Source organism: Carcharhinus amblyrhynchos, chromosome 14, assembly GCF_965287045.1.
Source record: "Carcharhinus amblyrhynchos chromosome 14, sCarAmb.v2.hapA, whole genome shotgun sequence".
NCBI classification, from domain to species: domain Eukaryota; kingdom Metazoa; phylum Chordata; class Chondrichthyes; order Carcharhiniformes; family Carcharhinidae; genus Carcharhinus; species Carcharhinus amblyrhynchos.
In genome coordinates, this window is record NC_137337.1 from 1672542 (window position 1) to 1696063 (window position 23522).

At 43.8% G+C, this 23522-nt stretch overlaps 1 protein-coding gene across 4 annotated transcripts in view; it reads right to left on the minus strand.

The window, feature by feature from the left end:
* Positions 1 to 23522, minus strand: part of ttll5 (tubulin tyrosine ligase-like family, member 5) — a 291222-nt gene that overhangs the window by 217728 nt on the left and 49972 nt on the right. For all 4 annotated transcript variants that reach the window (XM_080202142.1, XM_080202144.1, XM_080202141.1 and 1 more), the window contains exons 10-12: positions 18543 to 18644; positions 17075 to 17166; positions 16313 to 16420 (exon numbers count right to left, since the gene is read on the minus strand). In XM_080202142.1, the coding sequence (XP_080058268.1) occupies positions 16313 to 16420; positions 17075 to 17166; positions 18543 to 18644 (302 nt within the window). The remainder of the gene's footprint in view (positions 1 to 16312; positions 16421 to 17074; positions 17167 to 18542; positions 18645 to 23522) is intronic.

A 23522-nucleotide genomic window follows, 5' to 3' on the forward strand; every position in this document is an offset into this window, starting at 1 on the left:
CCTTTCTGGATGTATCTGCAAGAATTGGAGAGAGTCATAATGGACATGCCACATTTCCTTAGCCTCCTGAGAAAGAAGCATCGCTGGTCTTTCTTAATTGTAGCATTGTTGTGGAGGGGCTAGGACAGGTTGTCGGTGATCTGAATACCTAGAAACTTGAAGCTCGCAACCATTTCCACGTCATCCTCATTGACGTAGACAGGGGCATGTCCTCTACTAAGCTTCCTGAAGTCGATGACCATCTCCTTCATTCTGTTGACATTGAGTGAGAGATTATTGTTGCCGCACCAGTTCACCAGTTTCTCTCTCTCCTTCCTCTACTCTGTCTCGTCACTGTGTGAAATTTGACCAACTATGGTGATGTCATCAGCAAACTTGAAAATGGAGGCGGAGAGTAATTTGGCCACACAGTCATACACGTATAAGGAATATAGTGAGGGACTGAGGACACAGCCTTGTGGGGCACCGGTGTTGAGGATAATCGTGGAGGAGATGCTGCTTATCCTTATTGATTGCGGTCTGAGGGTTAGGAAGTTCAGGATCCAGTCAGAGGGAAGAGCCAAGCCCCAGGCCACAAAGTTTTGGAGATGAATTTTGTCAGAACAATTGTGTTGAAGCCTGAGCTGTAGTCAATAAATAGGGGACTAACATAAATGTTTTTTGTTATCCAGGTGTTCCAGGGTTGAGTGTAGGGCCAGTGAGATGGTGTCTGCTGTGTACCTGTTGTGCAATAGACAAACCTTAGTGGATCCAGGCAATCTGGGAGACCGGTGTTGATGTATGCCATGACTACTCTTTTGAAGCACTTTCACATTGATGGATGTCACAGCCACCAGATCATAGTCATTAAGACACGCTGCCTGGCTTTCCTTTGCTCCAGAGATGATGGCCATCTTCTTAAAGCAGATAGAGACCTCAGATCGGTGTAAGGAGAGTTAAAGATGTCTGTTAATAACCCCATCAGCTGGTCCACAGAGAATCTAAGTGCTCATCTAGGTACCCCATCCAGGCCAGTCACTGTCCATGGGTTGACTTTCAAGAAGGCTGATCTGATGTCTGCAACGGTGACCTCGGATATTGGTTCTGGCTGAGGCTAGGGAGGTCTTGCTGCGGCTGTATAGGGCATTGGTGAGGCCGCAGCTGGAGTACTGTGTGCAGTTTTGGGCGCCGTACTTACGCAAGGATATTTTGGCCTTGGAGGGAGTGCAGAGGAGGTTTACTAGGCTGATACCGGAGTTGAGGGGGTTGAGCTATGAGGAGAGGCTGAATAAACTAGGCTTGTACTCGTTAGAGTTTAGAAGAATGAGGGGAGATCTCATTGAGACGTACAAGATGATGAATGGGATGGATAGGATAGAAGTGGAGAGACTCTTCCCACTCAGAAAGGACAGTAGGACTAGGGGGCACAGCCTCAAGATAAAGGGGGGGCGGATTAGAACGGAGTTGAGGAGGAACTTCTTCACTCAAAGGGTGGTGAATCTCTGGAATTCTCTGCCCGTTGAGGTGGTGGAGGCTGCCTCGCTAAATATTTTTAAGACGCGGGTTGATGGGTTTTTGATAAGCGAGGGGATTAAGGGTTATGGGGAGAGGGCGGGAATGTGGAACTGAGCCACGACAGATCAGCCATGATCTTATTGAATGGCGGGGCAGGCTCGAGGGGCTAGATGGCCTACTCCTGCTCCTATTTCTTATGTTCTTATGTTATGTCCTTTCAGAACAATAGACATCCTCTTGCTGACCTCTTGCTCAAAATGGGCACAGAATGTGTTGAACTCATTTGGATGGGGTGCATTGTTGCCGGCACTTCTACATATCTTTATTTTGTAGCCTGTTACATCGTGCAGACCTTGCCATAATCGTTGGGTGTTTATATAGCTAGCCTGGGACTCCAGCTTGGTCCTGCATGTCTTTTGACACTTTTGATGATTTTCTGTAGATTGTATCCGGATTTTTTGTATACATCAGGGTCACCTCAGACCTGGACTTCAAGCAATGGATATCCCTGTTCGTCCATGGTTTCTGCTTGGGAAACACACGGATTAGCTTCTCTGACACAGTTTTCTGTGCACTTAATGAAGTTAGTTACTGTCATGGCGTACTCATTCAGGTTGATTGCTGAGTTCTTAAATATTGATCAGTCCACCGACTCAAAGCAGTGCCAAAGGAGATCATCTGATTCCTCAGACCAACATTGTACGACTTTTTTTTAAAATCAGACTCCTCTTTCAGTTTTTGCCTGTAAGCCAAGAGCAGGAGCACAGCTTTGTGGTCTGATTTACCAACGTGTGGACGGCCAATAGAGCGGTAGGCATGTTTGTGTAGCAGTGGCTGAGGATTGTTTGGTCCTCTGGTGGGAAAGGAGATGTGTTGATAGTATCTTGGTAGGTCACTCTTGAACTTGGTCTGGTTGAAGCCCCCAGCCACAATGAACAAGGAATATTTCATCTCAAGGCTATTTGTGCTAGTGTATATTTCATCCAGCAAATGAGGGAGTCCAAGTTTCACCTTCCTTGCAACACCTTAAGGACAGGATCTCATGTGTTCTGCAGTCAAGTTTAATCACAGGCACAAACCCTCTGCGACACTCTCAGCTTTTGCTACTAGTTAACAATCCTCCTGCTAATAGTCACAAGTGGCCCAAAGCAAGAAAGGAATGGGGAAAGCAAACCCTCGGGTGTCAATTGCAATGGAGAGAGAAAGAGAGAGAGAAAAACTTAAGCAAGTAAGGGAAAGGACAAATGACTTTCTCCTGTAATTAATGGTGAGGAGAAAAATCTGGCCTCAGCACAAGGAGGTCAAAAAGTACAGGCTCTGATTCAGGTGGAAAACCCACCAATCTATAAACAAATTAATAAAACCTTAAGGAAAAAAAGCAATTTGCCAGCAGTTTATAAAATAAACAAGCAGTACGGGGAATAAGGAGCAGAGAATTTCCTGAGCCAGCTTTTGGTCATTTCTGGAAAGCAATGGAGGCAGGGGGATAACTGGCCTCAGACTCTCAAAACAGCAGGGCAAGCAGGCTTCGCAGGGAACTGAGAAATAGCTTCTGCCACAAGTCATAGATACATAGAGGTTTGCAGCATGAAAACAGGCCCTTCAGCCCAACTTGTCCATACCACCCTTTTTTTTAAAACCCCTAAACTAATCCCAATTGCCGGCATTTGGCCCATATCCCTCTGTACCCATCGTACCCATGTAACTATCTAAATGCTTTTTAAAAGACAAAATTGTACCTGCCTCTACTACTACCTCTGGCAGCTTGTTCCAGACACTCACTACCCTCTGTGTGAAAAAATTGCCCCTCTAGACACTTTTGTATCTCTCCCCTCTCACCTTAAACCTATAGAACATAGAACAGCACAGCACAGTACAGGCCCTTCAAGCCCACGATGTTGTGCCAAGCTATGTCCAAACCCAAGATCAAGCTACCCCACTCCGTCTAGTTTTAGACCCCCCTACCTTTGGAAAAAGATATCGACTACCTATCTTGTCTATCCCCCTCATTATTTTATAGACTTTAAAAGGTCACCCCTCAGCCTCCTATGCTCCCAAAGTCCCAATCTATCCAGTCTCTCTTTATAACTCAATCCATCAAGTCCCAGCAGCATTCTAGTAAATCTTTTCTACACTCTTTCTAGTTTAATAACATCCTCTCTATAATTGGGTGGCCAGAATTACACACAGTATTCCAAGTGTGGCCTTACCAATGAGTTGTACAACTTCAACAAGACGTCCCAACTCCTGTATTCAATGTTCTGATCGATGAAACCAAGCATGCTGAATGCCTTCTTCACCACTCTGTCCATCTGTGACTCCAATTTCAAGGAGCTATGAACATATACCCCTAAATCTCTCTGTTCTGTAACTCTCCAACACTTTACCATTAACTGATTAAGTCCTGCCCTGGTTCAATCTACCAAAAGATATCACCTTGCGTTTGTCTAAATTAAACTCCATCTGCCATTCGTCAGCCCACTAGCCCAATTGATCAAGATCCCTTTGCAGCTGGAGATAACTTCCTTCACTGTCCATTATGCTGTCAATCTTGGTGTCATCTGCAAACTTACTAACCATGCTCCCTATATTCTCATCCAAATCATTAATATAAATGACAAGTAACAGTGGGCCCAGCACTGATGCCTGAGGCGCACCGCTGGTTACAGGCCTCCAGTTTGAAAAACAACTCTCTATAATCCACCCTCTGGCTTCTGCCAAGAAGCCAATTTTGTATCCATTTAGATACCTCACCCTGGATCCTGTGAGATTTAACTTTACGCAACAACCTACCATGCTGTTAAAGGCCTTGTTAATGCTTGTCAAAGGCCTTGCTAAAGTCCATGTAGACAACAACAACTGCACTGCCCTCATCCACCTTCTTAGTTCCCCCTTCAAAAATCTCAAATTTGTGAGACATGATTTTCCACTCACAAAGCCATGCTGACTGTCCCTAATCAGTCCTTGCATCTCTAAGTGCCTATAGATCCTGTCTTTAATAAGTGGGTCAGCTTGTCACCATGTGAGGCAAGTTATCCAAAGCCACACACTCAAAGCAAACCATCTAAAGCTTGGCTCCCAACCAGAACCTGACAGGAGTTTTCTTTCTTTGCGTTTCTTTATAGAACATAGAACAGTACAGGCCCTCAGGCTCTCGAAGTTGTGCCAAGCTACGTCCAAATCCAGGATCAAGCTATCCCACTCCCTATCATTCTGGTGTGCTCCATGTGCCTATCCAATAACCGCTTGAAAGTTCCCAAAGTGTCCGACTCCACAATCACAGCAGGCAGTCCATTCCACACCCCAACCACTCTCTGAGTGAAGAATCTACCCCAGACATCCCTCCTATATCTCCCACCATGAACCTTATAGTTATACTCCTAGTAACAGCTACATCCACCTGAGCAAATAGTCTCTGCACGTCCACTCTCAGTCCCCCTCATCATCTTATAAACCTCTATTAAATCCTCATCCGCTCCAAAGAGAAAAGCCCTAGCTTCCTCAACCTTACCTCATAAGACCTACCCTCCAAACCAGGCAGCATCCTGGTAAATCTCCTCTGCACTCTCTACAATGCTTCCACATCCTTCTTATAGCGAGGTGACCAGAACTGCACACAATATTCCAAATGTGGTCTCACCAAGGTTCTGTATAGTTGCAGCATTATCTTTTCATTTATTAGATTTTTCCTTTCCGAAGAGTTACAGTGTGGGCTTACAGGGTAGAGGATTTTGTCCTGTGCTGTTGTGCTCAGCTTCCATCTAGCCGACGCCTTCACAATCTTTCTACTCTCTCCTTTGAGAATGGCATGTACATACTCACACTCACGTGCTAAACCACAACACGCACAGGCAAACATATTCTTACACTCTTCCACACACTGTAGAGAGCAGCTTGATTGTTCCACATAAGAAATAAGACCCTTGAAATTGCTCTGCCATCCAATAAATTATAGCTGATAACCAATCTCAACTGCCCATCTAATCCCCATATGACTTGATTCCCTTTGGATGCTTTGTCATTAAGTTTAGTCTTGCAACCTAAGTCGTCTGGAATAGAGAATTCCAAAGATTCACAACCCTCTGTTACAAACTTTATAGGTGACCAATAACTGGAAGTTTAAATCTCTTCAAAATGTTAATAGATGAAAAAATTACATGGCAAAATTTCACATTTCAAAACTTTCACTGTAACAAATGACTAAAACACTATTGACTAAGTACTGCTCCCTTTTTGCAGGCAGCTTACACTAAGCTACAGAGTGGAACATTTGCCTTATACTCATCATACTCCCCACAAAATTACAGTCCTTGTAGCAAATATCCATAGTCCTTCCAACAGATTCCTGCACTCCCGTTTCATTGATTAGTTACTTCAAGTGACCACCTCGAGGCACTTCCCTCAGTTTTCAGAGTGTTTCGATCGCCAGCAGCATAGACTGTTCAAAGATTGTTCTTTCATCAGCTTTGCCAGAGAACTTCTCTCAGAATCCACAGAAGATTCCAGGATGCATTTTTCTTTGACGAGAGACAGTCTCCCTTTTGTATGCAGCTTTGATAGCTTGCAAAGTTAAGCAGTCTTTTCTCTCTAACCATACAAAACTTGCTGTCTGTCCATGAAATTCATTGATTTGTAAAGAAGAAAACTGCTGACCGCAAAGCTTCCTCGGCCCTCTTCCCCTCAAGGTGAAACCTAGCTAGAAATGCTGGTTAGCTATCCAAGAGAGCCGAAGCAGCGTGGATCAGTACCTGGGACTTTGATGTTGTGGCCATTTCAGAGACATGGATAGAGCAGGGTCAGGAATGGTTGTTGCAGGTTCCGGGGTTCAAATGCTTCAGTAGGAGTAGAGAAGGAGGTAGAAGGGGGGGAGGGGTAGCATTATTAGTCAAGGATTGTATCACGGTGTCAGAGAGGAAGTTTGATGAGGACTTGTCTGTTGAGGTAGTATGGGCTGAGGTTAGAAATAGGAGAGAGGTCACCCTGTTGGGAGTCTTTTATAGACCTCCTAAAAGTTCTAGAGAGGTTGAGGAAAGGATTGCGGAGACGATCCTGGATAGGAGTGAAAGTAATAGGGTAATTGTTATGGGGGACTTTAACTTTACTAATATTGATTGGAATAGCTATAGCTCTAGCTCATTAGAGGGGTCAGTTCTTGTACAAAGCGTGCAGGAAGGTTTCTTGACTCAGTATGTTGATAGGCCAACTAGAGGTGAGGCTATATTGGATTTGGTGCTGGGAAATGAGCCAGACCAGGTGCTAGACTTGGAAGTTGGGGTGCATTTTGGTGATAGTGACCACAATTCAGTTACGTTCACCTTAGTGATGGAAAGGGATAGGCATGAACCTCGGGTCAGTAGTTTTAGCTGGGGGAAGGGTAATTAGGCAGCATAGGTTGGACTAGGAGACTACAGGGTCTCGGAACGTCCAAAATGTGGAGTTTTTTCCAAGGAGCAGCTACTGCGAGTCCTTGATATGTATGTCCCTGTCAGGCAAGGAGGAATTGGTCAAGCTAGGGAACCGTGGTGCACTAGGAAAGTTGATTCGCTGGTTAAAAAGAAAAAGGAGGCTTATGTTGATAAGGAGGATGTGCTAGTTATTCTTGAGGGTTTGAAAATAGATAAGTCCCCTGGGCCGGACGGGATTTACCCTAGGATTCTCTGGGAGGCAAGGGAGGCGATTGCAGAGCCTCTGGCTCTGATCTTCAGGTCGTCGTTGGTCACCAGTATAGTGCAAGATTGGAGGTTAGCGAATGTTGTCCCATTGTTTAAGAAGGGGAACAGAGACTTCCCCAGGAATTATAGACCGGTGAGTCTTCTGTTGTGGGCAAGGTTTTAGAAAAAATTATTAGGGATAGGATTTATAGTTATTTGGAGGGTAATGAATTGATTAGAGATAGTCAGCATGGTTTTGTGGCGGGTAGGTTGTGCCTTACTAACCTTATTGAGTTTTTTGAGAAAGTGACCAAAGAGGTGGATGGGGGTAAGGCAGTTGACGTGGTATATATGGACTTTAGTAAGGCATTTGATAAGGTTCACCATGGAAGGCTTCTGCAGAAATTGCAGATGTATGGGACTGAGGGTGATCTGGGAAATTGGATTAGGAATGTGCTGGCGGATAGGAGACAGAGGGTGGTTGTTGATGGTAAGTATTCGACATGGAGTTCAGTTACGAGTGGTGTGCCTCAGGGATCTGTTTTGGGGCCACTGCTGTTTGTAAATGATCTGGATGAGGGTACAGTTGGGTGGATTAGTAAATTTGCTGATGACACCAAAGTCGGAGGTGTGGTAGATAGTGAGGAAGGGTGTCTTAGTCTACAGGGAGACTTGGACAAGTTGCAGAGCTGGACCAAGAGGTGGAGGATGGAGTTTAATGCGGAAAAGTGTGAGGTGATTCACTTTGGCAGGAATAACAGATGTGTAGAGTATAGGGCTAACAGTAGGACTCTGAATAGTGTGGATGAACAGAAGGATCTAGGTGTATGTGTACATAGATCCCTGAAAGTTGGGAATCAAGTAGATAGGGATGTTAGGAAGGCATACGGCGTCTTGGCGTTTATTGGTAGGGGGATTGAATTTAGGAGCCGCAGCGTCATGTTGCAACTGTACAAAACTCTGGTGTGGCCGCACTTGGAGTATTGTGTGCAGTTCTGGTCCCCACATTATAGGAAAGATGTGGAGGCTTTGGAGAGGGTGCAGAGGAGGTTTACCAGGATGTTGCCTGGTATGGAGGGGAGGTCCTACGAGGAGAGACTGAGGGATTTGAGGTTGTTTTTGTTAGAAAGAAGGCGGCTACGAGGGGACCTTTTTGAAACATACAAGATGATTCGAGGTTTAGATAGGGTGGACAGTGATAGCCTTTTTCCTCGAATGGAGAAAGCTAGCACGAGGGGGCATGGCTTTAAATTAAGGGGGGGTAGTTATAGGACAGATGTCAGGGGTAGGTTCTTTACCCAGAGGGTGGTGAGGGATTGGAATGCCCTGCCTGCTGCAGTTGTAAATGCGCCTAGTTTGGGGGCGTTTAAGAGATCCGTGGATAGGTTTATGGATGGAAAGGGTTTGGTTTAGGTTAGAGAGTCATTGTTTTTTAACTGGTCGGCGCAACATCGTGGGCCGAAGGGCCTGTTCTGAGCTGTAATGTTCTATGTTCTATGAATCTCTTTCATCTCAGAAAGAGATTAAAACAGAACTGTTTACAATCCTCAGAGTCAGGGTCCACACATTATAAACTCAGAGACTGCTGAGTTTATATACCTTGCATCTTCTTCTCAGTAAAACAATCTAAGCCTTCTTTTGATCTCCAATCAGCCAGGTTTACAGTCAGGTGGACAGCAGAACAGGTCAGATGATTCCTGTCATTGACCCTACATTTAAAGATAGTTTGCGAGTCCCAAAATAAACCTCGCAATTGTTACAAAGAATATTCTTTTCATCAGGGTTCTAAGAGTTTTTCTATATGTAGCCTTCGGAGTCTGTACTTCCTAACTCAAAACTCTTCAGCCAGAGCAACAACCTATCAGCATCGACACTGATCTGGATAGGTTGAGTGAGTGGGCGAGGACCTGGCAGATGGAGTACAATGTTAGCAAATGTGAGATTATCCACTTTGGTAGAAATAATAGTAGGAGAGATTATTATTTAAAGGGTGAAAAGCTGCAGCACGGTACAGTGCAGGGGGACCTGGGGGTCCTTGTGCACGAATTGCAAAAACCCAGTCTGCAGGTGTAGCAGGTGATCAAGAAGGCGAATGGAATGCTGGCCTTTATCGCGAGGGGGGATAGAATATAAAAGCAGGGAGGTCTTGCTGCAACTGTACAGGGCACTGGTGAGGCCGCAGCTGGAGTATTGTGTGCAGTTTTGGTCCTCTTATTTGTGAAAGGATATATTGGCCTTGGGGGGAGTACAGAGAAGGTTCACCAGGCTGATACCGGAGATGAGGGGTTAGCTTATGGAGAGAGATTGAATAGACTGGGCCTGTACTCGATAGAGTTTAGAACGCTGAGGGGGGATCTTATAGAGACTTACAAGATAATGAAGAGGCTAGATAGGGTAGAGGTAGAGAAATTCTTTATGCTTAGAAAAGAAAACAGATCTGGAGGGCACAGCCTCAAAATAAGGTGGGGGGGGGGCAGTTTAGAATGGAGTTGAGGAGGAACTTCTTCACTCAAAGGGTGGTAAATCTCTGGAATTCTCTGCCTGTTGAAGTGGTGGAGGCTACCTCATTGAATATATTTAAGTCACGGGTAGATAGATTTCTGATAGACAAGGGAATTAAGGGTTATGGGGAGAAAGCGGAACTGATCCACTTCCGATCAGCCATGATCTTATTGAATGGCGGAGCAGGCTCGAAGGGCTAGATGGCCTACTCCTGCTCCTATTTCTTATGTTCTAACCTCTTCCAGTCCTACAATTCTCCAATATGTCTGCCTCTTGCACACCCCAGATTTTAATCAATCCATCTTTGGCAGCTGCGCCGTCAGCTGCCTGCATCTCAAGCTCTGGAACTCCCTCCATAAACATTCCCTCAACTTTCCCTTTAACAAATTCATTAAAACTAAGCTTTTGGTCACTTATTCTAACATTTCATGTGGCTTGATGTCAACTTTGATCCGATAACCCACCTACAAAATATCTTGGGAGTTTTTAATTACATTAATAGGGCTAAATAAATGCTGGTAAGCTTTCTAGTACTCTCTGATCCCCTGCAGTTTGCAACAGCTGAAAATGTCCAGAAGTGGGCTGCAGCAGCATAGACTGTGATTGAACAATGATAAAGCTTGACAGGAAATCGAGATGGGAGCTAATCCTTCGACAATGACTTTCATTATCCGGTTCTGCTTCATAATCATAAGTCAAGGGTTAGTCTGCATACAAGTCATCTGTCCTTCTTCAGCTTACTGGAAAGGTCAAAGTCACAGAGAAAGGTGCTTTATCAATACAGCGCTTGACAGGAGAGGAAGGAGGGAGAAAGAGAACAAAATAGGGCAACCCAAAGATTGGTAAGTGGAGACAGATAGGAGCAGAAGAGAAAAAGAGACAACAGAAAGAGAGAGGAGCAGAGGGAGGGTGAGAGAGGGATAAAGAAGCAGTAAAAGGGACAGAGCAACATGGAGACAGAGAGGTGAACAGCGAGAGAGTGGCAGAGAGTAAAGCACAGAAAGACTCCACAATTTGGCCTGGACTTGCAAAATCCTATTCTCTGTCCTGGCTTGAGACAATTCACACCTATTTAAACTGCGGTTATATCTCTCTCTACTCGTACTGTCTGTACCTGTAAAGACTTGCATTTCAACCGTTCTTCACATTCCAATCTGTAATTATCTTGCAATTGTATCTTTGCCTTTGTGAACCTACCTCTCCACTCACCTCATGAAGGGGCAGCACTCCAAAAGATCATGATTCCAAATAAACCTGTTGGACTTTAACCTGGTGTTGTGAGACTTTACTATGTCCACCCCAGTCCAACGCCGGCATCTCCACATCATTGAGGAGGAAAGGAGAGAGCGCAGAATGTAGTGCTATAATCATAGCTAGGGTGCAGAGAAAGATCAATTTAATGCAAGGTGGCATTAATGCATTCAAAAGTCTGATGGCAGCAGGGAAGAAGTCGTTCCTCATTCAGTTGGTACACGACCTCAGACTTTTGTCCGTTCTTCCCGACAGAAGAAGGTGGAAGAGAGAATGTCCAGGGTGCATGGAGTCTTTAATTATGCTGGCTGCTTTGCCGAGCTGTGGGATGTGTAGATAGAGTTCAATGGATGGGAGACTGGTTTGCAAGATGGGTTGGGCTACATTCACCACCTTTTGTAGTTTCTTGCAGTCTTGAAACAGAACAAATCTGGGAAGCAGAATAAATCTGAAAAACCTGAGGGGCACAAGAAAGACACAGCAAAAGAAGGGATCAAGCAATGAAGATGCAGGTGAATGCCAGGGACCAAAGAAACAAACCCGATTGGCTATAGAAGCTAAAAAGGAAGAGAAGCCATACCAAGCTGTGATACAACAAAAAAGAATGCTTTCTATGGTGCACCTTTAGGAGCTGGTGAGAGTCATAGCTGACATGCAAATTTCCTTAGTCTTCTGAGGAAGTAGAGGCATTGTTGGGCTTTCTTAACTATAGTGTCAGCATGGGGGTACCAGGACAGGTTGTGGGTGATCTGGACACCTAAAAACTTGAAGCTCTCGACCATTTCCATTTTGTCTCCATTGACGTAGACAGGGGCATGTTCTCCATTACACTTCCTGAAGCAATTTTGCAAACTTTTAAATTTTTTTTATATAATTTCTTCAGTTGTAGTAGATCTCGTGATAACAACATCTGGTCATTTTGTGCATCAATTACGAAGAACATATATTCCTCAAACCAGAAAAATCTACATGCAATCATTGCCATGGCATTTTAGGCCATTCTCAAGGGTATAAAGGAGCCTATCATGGTGGATTTCTTATTCGTGCATAGAATTGACACTGTCCCACTTTTTCTTCATTTTGAACATCTAGAATCAGATGTTATTCCAAAAGGCAATCTTTAATAATGAAAAAGACCTTGATGAGTAATGAACATAAGCAATGGCTGAGAATCAGTGGCTACACTTGTGTGTTTAAATGTATTTATTAGTGTCACAGGTAGGCTCACATTAACACTGCAATGAAGTTACTGTGAAAGATCTGTAAATATGCTTATGAAAGATCTTTTTGCTGAATATCCAGAAGGTGCTATAGGTCTGTTCTGACAGTTGGCTTTATTTTCTCCAACCACGATCTCCCAAATAGAACTGGAAAATTACCATGGACCAGATGGAGAGGCAACTCCACTGTTTGTCCATTCAACTCAATGATGGTCATGATGTAACCTTTTAACAGCATTACCTCTCACGTTTGCTCTTAAAATATCAGCTGGTTTTAAATGAAGATACTTCAGCTTTGTTGGTATGTAGTCTCAGGAATTAAAGATACAGCAAGCAGCACCTGCACCTACCTCCATCTTAATAGATTGTCCACTTAACTTTGGAATCACCCAGAATCCATATGATTTACCCTGTATGGATAAGATGATCAGTTGGAACTCTTCATCATATCACTGGACATTCTCTTCTCATAGTCGTAATTCTTTTCTTCCACGTTGTAAATTCTTTTATAAAATGCAGCTTGTTTTCCTTCTTGAAGATATCCAGATGATACTTCTGAATATTCTTCTCAGGGGAAGCTCGCCTAGCCCCAACAAGCTTTTCCAATGTGACCCATTTTGCTACAGTTCTTGCATTGTCTATCTTTGCTCCAGCATTCACTCACTGAACAGCCCATTTTGGCACACCTGTGACATGCTGGTTTCTGTTTCAACTTATGGGCAGTTCCCAAATTGTGGATCTTCATTTCTGCATCAAATTGTGAAGCCTCTTTAGCAGCCAGTTCCATCAACACTGCAATTCCTACTGCAGTCTTTAAGGTCAAAGCATGTTGAGTAAGCACATTTCTTTGGATAGCCTCATTTTGGAGGCCAGAAATTAAACGATCGTGAACAGAACCTTCTGACGACTCACCGACTTCACGATGTTGGGCTAGCCTTTTTAAGGTTGTCATAAGCTGAGCAATGTTTTTGCCTTCCACTTGAATCCTTTAGTGGAACCTGAACAGTTCTCCGATGATCATTGGCTTTGAACAGTAATGCTTTGAGGATCTTTGTCAAGTCATCATATGTTTTGGTTCCTGGCTTTGCTGGATTAACCACATTATGAAGGAAAACAAAGGCTTTTCTTCCTATTGCACTGATAAAAGTTGATACAAGCAACTCACTTTCAATGTTATTCTATTCCACAATGTACTGAAACTGCATAGGAACTCCATGATTCATTTTCTTCATTGAAAGGGCCTGTGGATCCTAACGGAACTGCCATTTCTCTTGCAAGTATTGGCAATTTGAGGCTGTTCAGTTGATTCATTTTTTAACCATCTTCCCAGTACTCTCCCCTTTAAACCCTGGAGATCAATGACTCGATTCTTTTTGAAAAGGCCCCAGCCATACAGCAAAGCACTGATTCCACTTTTCAAACATGCCAGATACTGCCTGGAATCTCACCACCTCTGATCGGACAAAAAAACCCTCTTAAAATCACACAGAGCTTTTTCTTACTTGAGTCTTTCTTCGCTGGCATTTCAATTTTTAATTCTGTTGTTGCTTCTCCCCCAACTTCTATTATTCAAATTGCTCAGACCAACAATGATTTTGTCTTCTCCTTAGCATCTTTCTCAATCAAGCAAAATCCCGACATGAGGCCAATTTTCTTTTTGTAATATCCTAACTATGTTAGAGGTTGTGGGTTTTAAACAAAAAGATGTGGTTTGCACATGTAGATTCAAACTGATAACAGCAGGTCTTGCCTGTACAGAGTAAAACTAAAAGTAAAACAGCAGCCTCTGCACACAACTTAATACATTACCAAATAATCATATGATCAGTTTGTAAAGCAACCATGCACCCATTTAAATATATAATAGTACTCCCCAGGATGTTGATAGTGGAGGATTCAGCAAATGTGTTGCCATTGAATATCAAGGGGTGATAGTTCAATTCTTATTTGTTGGAGCTGGTCATTGCCTGGCTTGTGTAGCGCTAATGTTACTTACCACTTATCAGCCCAAGCCTGGGCATTGCCAAGCTCTTTCTGAATTTGGACACAGACTGCTCCAGTATTTGGAGAGTTGTGAATGGTGCTGAACATTGTGCAATCAGCAGCAAACATTGCAATCAGCAAGCATGCCCACACTTTTGATCTTATGACAGAGGAAAGATCATTGATGAAGCAGCTGCAGATGGTCGGGCCTTGGACATCACCCTGAGGAATTCCTGCAGTGATGTCTTGAGTCTGAGATACTGACCTCATGTCTGATTCCAGGGTGCTCCATGTACTCAGCCAAGTTTTGTGCCACAAGCTGGGGTCCATTGTCACTGACCACTTGTTCTGGATTGTCAAATCAGACAATATCTCATCAAATTTGTCTTGTGCTGCCTCCACCAATAGGGACTTCATAGCCACGAACTCCAGCCATTTGGAGTGGGCATCCACTACCACTACCACGAAGAGCATCTGACCTTCAACTGGATCAAAGTCAATAGAATTTGCTGCCATGGTGATTGGAGCCATTCCCATGGAAAAAGAGATTGCTTTACAGCCAGGTAGACCGTCTCACATTCTTTGGTCCACTTCCATGATTGCTCTTTTCCCAGCACTGGTTTCAACACCATCACTGGAATGAACTTGCCGTAGTAATTACTAAGTCCCAAAACGACCTCAATTGGGACACACTTTCTAGTCTTGGGACCTTCATGATAGCTTCCATCGTCTTAGACACATTTGTGTGTTTTTTAAAATTATTTTTTGGGACACGGACGTCGGTGACTGGTCAGTATTTATCGCCCAACTCTTTTTGCCCTTGAGAAGGTGGTGATGAGCTGCTTTCTCGAAACGCTGATACAGATGAGTGATTTGCTAGGCTATTTCAGAGGCAGTCGAGAGTCAACCACATAGCTTTGGCTCTGGAGTCATATGTAGGCCAGACCAGGTAAGGACATTAGATTTCCTTCCCTAAAGGATATTAATGAACCAGATGGGCTTTTTGACAATTGACAATGCTTTTATCATCATCAGTAGTTTCTTAATTTCAGATATCTGCCGTGGCAGGATTCAAACCTGGGCCCCCAGAACAGTAGCTGAGTTTCTAGATTAATAGTCTAGCCTACTACCACTAGACCATCTTGCTTCGCACGGTAATGAAGGAAACTGGGACATTCAGGTCATCGCAACATTATTGGCCTCAGATAAGCAATAAAGCAGTCTGTATAAAGTATCCAGCTCTCTGCCTCTTTATTGAAGTGGCCTGTAACCCTGAATTATGCTGCCATTTTGTTTTGCCCCAGGTGGGAATTTTTCCTGCCAAATGAGTCTAGGCCCGAAGCCTCCTCCAAGTTACCTCACACCGCCTGGGCAATGTGATGTTCCAGTGATGATAGGATATTTACTGATACCGTCCTTCTCAATTGAAAGATAGATGGTGCATAAGGCTCCCCGCCCCCAAATCGAGGACACTGCTAACTGAAGTTAGGTGTAGTTCCCGAGCTCCTTTCTCAGCACTCTCCAACAACAGAGCTATCTGAATGGCCTTCTTTAGATCCTCATTGGGTTCTGCCAATAATTTTTTTTGGAGTGTCACCTTGTTAATTTCACAGACCAGCCTGGTTCACAACATGTCATTCAGGGGTGGCCCGAATTCACTATGCGCTGCCAATTTTCACAGCCTGGTCAGAAATCCGATGATAGATTTCCCAACTGTTTGTTAGTAAATCCTTTATCTTACTAAAATGTCACCTCCAATACCATAAGCTCTACTCTTGCATTGTCACCTTTTGTGTGGCACCTTATCAAACGTTTTTTGCAAATCTAAATATGCCACATTGACTACTTCCCCTTTATCTGCCCTGCTTGTTATATCCTAACAATTAAACATGTTTTACCTTTCCCTGTCAAGCTCTGCTCGATTACAACTTGACTCTAGTTAGATATATACTTGAAAAAGAAACATTTCCACAGAGAGAGCAGAGTGTTGGGACTAACAGGACAACTAATTCAAGGAGCTTGGAAAAACTTGTTTGGGTAAATGGCCTCTTTCCATGACCCATCATTATATAAAACAACAAGCAGGGACATCAGGATTTTTCTGAGCCTCGAGTGAGAGAACTTCCATGAAGACTCCAAAAATGCAAACACTTGTGGAAATTTATTCAAGGCTCATTTCAAAGTAAACTTCATGCAGCATCTGAAACTTACCGAAGCAGTTGCCTCTGTGAGGCACAAACATTTTGGAAGCAGAGGCAATGTGCAGCTCTGCTGCAATGAGTGCCTTGATGATGAGGTCCTCAATCTGAGCCATCAAAACTGCACAGAGAAAGAAGAGACACAATAGAATCAGCCACTTTCCGAAGTCTATAAAATGCACTTGCCAGTCCCATCAAATATAGTAACTGCAGCACCAGACAAAACATTCTCTTGAATGCAACTTTTTCCTACTTCTAAATGCAACGACGTGAACCGCCTTTTTTCTTGCTGTAAAAAAAATGCGTTGCTAAAGTTTTTCATCTTGCACTTATCAGATCAGTTCACAAGAATATCAATAGTACAGGGAACAATTTATACTGCATAAGAGTGTGCTGATTGGTTGGAAAGCTGATTTTGACTGGTAGAGGCATTGCCATGGAAAATGCACCAGAGAACATTTAACTGCCAAGCTATTACAGACTTGGTGCACATATAGACACTTTGGAGGACAAGTCAATGTCAACATCTAATTTCAAGCCCCTCATACATTACTGCACAGCTTAAACTGGTTCCAAATTCAAAACCTCTCCCATCACTGGTGGGTGGACAACCCTTGTTTTAGGGCTGAAGGACAGATGGGCGGGTCTGGTAAATGCCCAGATCCCATTAGTCAAGCAGGGAAGGATAGATAACCAAAGGATGGAATTTTATAAATGCTCCAGTAGCAATATACAAGATAACTGGGCTACACATGCCACAAGGGACACCACTCACCAACTGTGTCTGTTCCTTCCTGCTTCAGATACCGTAGCATTGCACTCATGCTCCACTTATTTCCGTAATCCTCCACTTCTGGGTCATCACAGCTGGGGAAAGAGAGAACAACATGGGACAATTATTGTAACATTCAGACTCAGGGACTATGTTCCTTACTCAAACTGTGATTTCTCTAGAGCCCAACAGGGAATAGAGATTGCATTTCTGTGGCACTCTCTGCAACTACAATACATCCTAAAGCACCTTTACAGCCAATTAAGTATTTTATGAACTGTATTAACTCTTGTTAGGTAACAACTATTTACACACAGAAAGGTATAACTAACAGCAATATGATAATTACTGGGCCTCTGTTTTAAGGTGTTGGTTGAAAGATAAATAATGGTCGGGGCTCTTCTTACGCTTCTTCAAATAGTGTAATCAAATCTTTTACATTCACCTAAGAGGCCGGGGAAAGCCTCACTGTATTTTCACTGAATATTAATACGTGGGACAATAATAAATCAAATTTAAAAAAAAACAATTTAACATCTCATTCATGAAGTGGCACATCCAATCCTGCAGCACTCCCTCAGTACTGCAAGTGTCAGTCTGGAGGAGGGTGCAAACCCTGTGATCCTCTAACTCCTAGGTGAGATGCCACCCACTGAGCCAGGGCAGATAATTAATTTCTCCACATTAAGAGTTTGGGGTCAGATAGGATTGAGTTCACCAGGGCACAGCTTTGCTGTTTCTACAACACAATATGTCTAAAAAAAAATCATATTCTTTGGGATTTTAATCTTCTCTTCTGCACATTGATTCTGTTCAGTTTATAGAGTGACTACACAAGCTATTTGACAATTTCTAATGAGCTCCACTCCCCTGCAGCAGCCCTGTAAACTTTTCCTTTACAAGTGTTTTTATTCTTGTACATATCATGGGTGTCACTCCCTAGGTCAACACTTATCACCCATCCTAATGGCTCATGAGAATTTATTCAATTCACTTCTGAAAATTCCTTTTAATCTACCTCCACCTTCCTGTCAGGTAGTGCATTCCACATCACAACGACTCACTGTGCGGGAAAGACAGTCTGGGTTTTTTGCCAATTATCTTAAATCTGTACCCTCCAGGTACTGACAGGGCGCAATGTGAATACAAAACATTTTTTCGGTAAGGGTAGAATTTGGGCAAGTTTTTGGTTTAGGATGTTTTGCTCTCAGGTCGAAAGTTTAGAAAGTTAGATGAGTACTTAAATCAGGACAGGTACAGCATGGGGTTCAATACAGAGTAAAGTTCCCTCTACACTGTCCCCATCAAACACTCGCAGGACAGGGACCGCACGGGGTTAGATACAGAGTAAAGTTCCCTCTACACTGTCCCCATCAAACACTCCCAGGACAGGTACAACCCAAGGTTAGGTAGAGAGTAAAGCTTGCTTTGTAATTCACCAAAATTTTTCAAGTACAGTGTCAGATATTACCTGACGTAGTCACAGCTTTTCTTGTTGATGCTGTAGTTGGTCAGATGCATGAACTGGTTCTTGATGTTCTTTGTTGCACGGTCATACTTTACGGTGGCAAACCTTGTAAGGAGAAAGCAATGATTGGAGTTATATTCCAATAGGAAGCTGTAGGGAATGTGCTAAACTCCCCTCCACTCAGTTCATGGCCTGAAGAAGGCAAGGGGAGAGAAAGGAAGTTTTCTGAACAAAACACTAGGCTGTGGCCTAGTCTATGAAGTCTAATTTTGAAGTGACTTGCTGCATATTCTCTAAGATTAAATCAGACAGTTAGTTTAATCATGCATTCAAACCCAGGGCATGCACATACATGTACACGCACTCACACACACAGAGACAAGGGGCTTTACAACTTTAAGAACTATCAAAATGGGCATCTGTTCATGTGAGTTCCAGACTCAAAACCCAGAGCTGCGTCAGAAGGGGGTTTCTGGATAAACAGCCTTCAAGGAGGTCTTTGTTGCAGATTGCTTTGTCAGCCTGCAGTCCTGCTGTTGAATGTTTGCAAGTTTGAGATAAATCAGCACATTGCTCTGCTTCTGAGTTCTCAACTGTGTATAGAAATTTCAAAAATGATCACATCATGTGACCTCTTTTCTTGACAGTTCACAAAGGGATCAGCCATATTGATTGCCCAGTTCCAGGCAATTGCTTGTCTTTGATTTGACTTATTATTGTCACATGTATTGGAATATAGTGGAAAGTATTGGTTCTTGCACGCTATACAAATAAAGCATTCCGTTCATAGAGAAGGAAACGAGAGATTGCAGCATGTAGTATTACAGTCATAGCTAGGGTGTAGACAAAGATCAACTTAACGCGAGGTAGGTCCATTCAAAACTCTATTAGCAGCAGGGAAGAAGCTGTTCTTGAGTCGGTTGATATGTGACCTCAGACTTCTGTATCTTTTTCCCCAAAGGAAGAAGAGAGAATGTCCAAGTTGTGTGGGGTCCGTAATTATGCTGGCTGCTTTGCCGAGGCAGGGGGAAGTGCACACAGAGTCAAAGAATGGGAGGCTGGTTTGTGTGACTGCACAGTACACGCAAGGTTTCCCACTGCAGGTAGTTTACAGTGCTGACAAACTTCACAGTGCATCTGAGGCAATGGTGAAGCAATATCCTCTCTCAGAAATCCAGGATGGAGGCAGAGCAGATACAGGGAACAGAAATCCAGGATGGAGGCAGAACTACAGGGAACAGAAATTCAGGATGTATGCAGAGCAGATACAGGGGAAGAGAATTCTGGAATGCAGGCAGAACTACAGGGAACAGAAATCCGGGATGCACGCAGAGCAGCTACAGCAGAACAGAAATCTGGGTCGTATGCAGACCAGATACAGGGAAACAGGAATCCGGGATGTAGGCAGAGCGGATACAGGGGAACAGAAATCCGGGATGTAGACAGAGAGGATACAGGGGAACAGAAATCCGGGATGTAGACAGAGAGGATACAGGGGAACAGGAATCCGGGATGTAGGCAGAGCGGATACAGGGGAACAGGAATCCGGGATGTAGGCAGAGCGGATACAGGGGAACAGAAATCCGGGATGTAGACAGAGAGGATACAGGGGAACAGAAATCCGGGATGTAGACAGAGAGGATACAGGGGAACAGGAATCCGGGATGTAGACAGAGAGGATACACGGAAAGAGAGAATAGAAATCCAAGATGTACACAGAGCAAGTATAACAGAACACAAATTCAGGTACACATACAGTGGATAAGGAAGATAACTGAATGGAAATGCATAATCCTTGTCAACAACAGGATTGAGCATAAAGCCACTGTCTAAGTGAGATGAGACAAAGAGCTTATTTTGCATGTTAAAGTAGTGAATACCTGCAGTTATGCCATGTGATACACACTGCCCTGCCATTCCAGACACTACATGAGTTTGCTCCCTTTCAGGTAAATTAAACAGATAATTGCTCAATCAGAAACTGAGAGCCTGAACAGAGCTGCCACCTAGTGATGAGCAAATCCATTTTGACTGTGTGTGGGGCTTTGGTTTATGTTTCTGAACTGACAGGCAACACTAGAGTTGTCCCCTCAGCCCTGTGCATACTTTGCACCATCACTGCATTCCCTCAATGCTGCAAAACTATTCCAGCTTTTCACAATGTTTCCTAATTACATATTTCATTCCATCAAGGATGTGACTTGACCTTAAACAGGAGACAATCAGTAGCTTTTAAATACCAACAGAAAAGAGGTCAGTGGGCCTGGAAGAGTCAGGAGAGAACAAGGGATCAGATAACAGTCCAGATGCAGTTAAACACCCTCACAGTGCATAAACTGTAAGAAAATCAGACTTGTATTTATAAGGAAATCAAGGGCTATGGGGGTAGCGCAGGAGAGGTGAGAGTTTAGGCAGAAGATCAGCCATGACCTTACTGAATGGCACAGCCAACTCGAGGGGCCATTATGGTCTATCCCTGCCCCTATTCTTTATGTTCATATATAAACATAAGAACGTAAGAATTAGGAGCAGGGGTATGCCATCTGGCCCCTCGATCCTGCTCCAGCATTCAATAAAATCATGGCTGATCTTTTTGTGGACTCAGCTCCACTCACCTGCCCGCTCACCATAACCCTTAATTCCTTTACTGTTCAAAAATTTATCTATCCTTGCCTTAAAAACATTCAATGAGGGAGCCTCAACTGCTTCACTGGACAGGGAATTCCACAGATTCACAACCCTTTGTGTGAAGAAGTTCCTCCTCAACTCAGTCCTAAATCTTCTTCCCCTTATTTTGAGGTTATTCCACTAGGCCTAGTTTCACTCGCCAGTTGAAACAACTTCCCTGCTTCTAGCTTATCTATTCTCTTCATAATCTTATACGTTTCTATAAGATCTCCCTTCATTCTTCTGAATTCCAGTGAGTATAGCCCTGGTCTACTCAGTCTCTTCACATAAGCCAACTCTCTCAACTCCGGAATCAACCTTGTGAATCTCCTCTGCACCCCCTCCAGTGCCAGTATATACAGTATGTAAACTGTACACAGTACTCCAAGTGTGGCCTCACTAGCACCTTATACAGCTGCAACATAATCTCATGGTTTTTAAACTCCATCCCTCTCGCAATGAAGGACAAAATTCCATTTACCTTCTTAATTACCTGCTATACTTGCAAACCAACTCCTTGAGGTTCCTGCACAAGGACACCCAGGTCCCTCTGCACCGCAGCACGCTGCAATTTTTTACCGTTTAAATAATAGTCCATTTTGCTGTTATTCCTACCAAAATGGATGACCTCATATTTAGCAATATTGTACTCCATCTGCCAGACCCTCACCCACTCACTTAGATTCCTTATATCCCTTTGCAGACTTTCAGCATTCTCTGCACACTTTGCTTTTCCTCCCATCTTAGTGTCATCTGTGAATTTTGACACATTACATGTGGTCCCCAACTCTAAATCATCTACGTAAATCATAAACAATTGCGGTCCCAACACTGATTCCTGTGGCACATCGCTAGTCACTGATCACCAACCAGCTTTCTGTTAGTTAACCAATCCTCTATCCATGCTAATATATTACCTTCAATACTGTGCACCTTTATCTTTATCTGCCACAAGAGGACACAGGTTTAAGGTGCTGGGGAGTAGGTACAGAAGAGATGTCAGGGGTAAGTTTTTCACTCAGAGGGTGGTGGGTGAGTGGAATCGGCTGCCGGTGGTGGTGGTGGAGGAAAATTCGATAGGGTCTTTTAAGAGACTTCTGGATAAGTACATGGGACTTAATAGGATTGAGGGTTATAGGTAAGCCTAGTAGATAGAGATACGATCGGCGCAACTTGTAGGACGAAGGGCCTGCTCGTACTGTAGTTTTCCTATGTTCTATGTTATGTAGCGGTCTTTGGTGCGACACCTTGTCAAATGTCTTCTGGAAATCCAGATACACCACATCCACAGGTTCCCCATTGTCCACTACACCTGTAATGTTCTCAAATAATTCTACCAAATTAGTCAAACATGACTTTCCCTTCATGAACCCTTGTTGCATCTTACCAATGGGACAACTTATATCCCGATGTCTTCCTATTTCTTCCTTGATAATAGATTTAAGCATTTCCCCTACTACAGAAGTTAAGCTAACTGGCCTATAGTTACCTGCCTCTTGTCTACCTCCTTTTTTAAGCAGCACGATAAGACACCAAACACAAGTATCATCTTGACTTTGTCAGTGGCACCTTCAACAGAAAGTCATGGGTTCCAACTCCACTTTGAGATTTCAGTCTGGTCCGACACTTGAACACAGTACAAAATGACCACAGAAGGTACTTTTAGTCAATTACTTTTGAAGCATGGTGACTGTCATGTTGACAACCATGGTGGTTATTTTGGGGGCAGCAAGATCCCACTCTCTATAATCCACAAGAAGAACAGTTTTCTGTTTTAGCTGAGTGAGGGAGAATTTTCAGCCCGGGCACCAGAACTCTGTGAATGCACTGTTGAATCAAAATATATTCAATGCTTTCAGCATAAGCAAATAATAAAAGGTCAGCGTCATTGTCTTCACAAACATACAGCCTGTGTATATGAAGCAGGGAGGGAGTTTCCAAGGAATTCACTGTAACAATATCCATGGAAACTATTACATCAATACTCATCAATCAGGATCCACAATCATGTGTGGCTGGTGCCTGAGGTTTCCTATAAACAGGAGTGTGTGCAGACACACACCCCGCGCCCCCCCCCCCCACACACACACACACACCACGCCCCCACTGACACACACACACACCCCGCCCCCACTGACACACACACACACACACACCCCGCCCCCACTGACACACACACACACACACCCCGCCCCCACTGACACACACACACACACACCCCGCCCCCACTGACACACACACACACCCCCCGCCCCCACTGACACACACACACACACCCCCCGCCCCCACTGACACACACACACACACCCCGCCCCC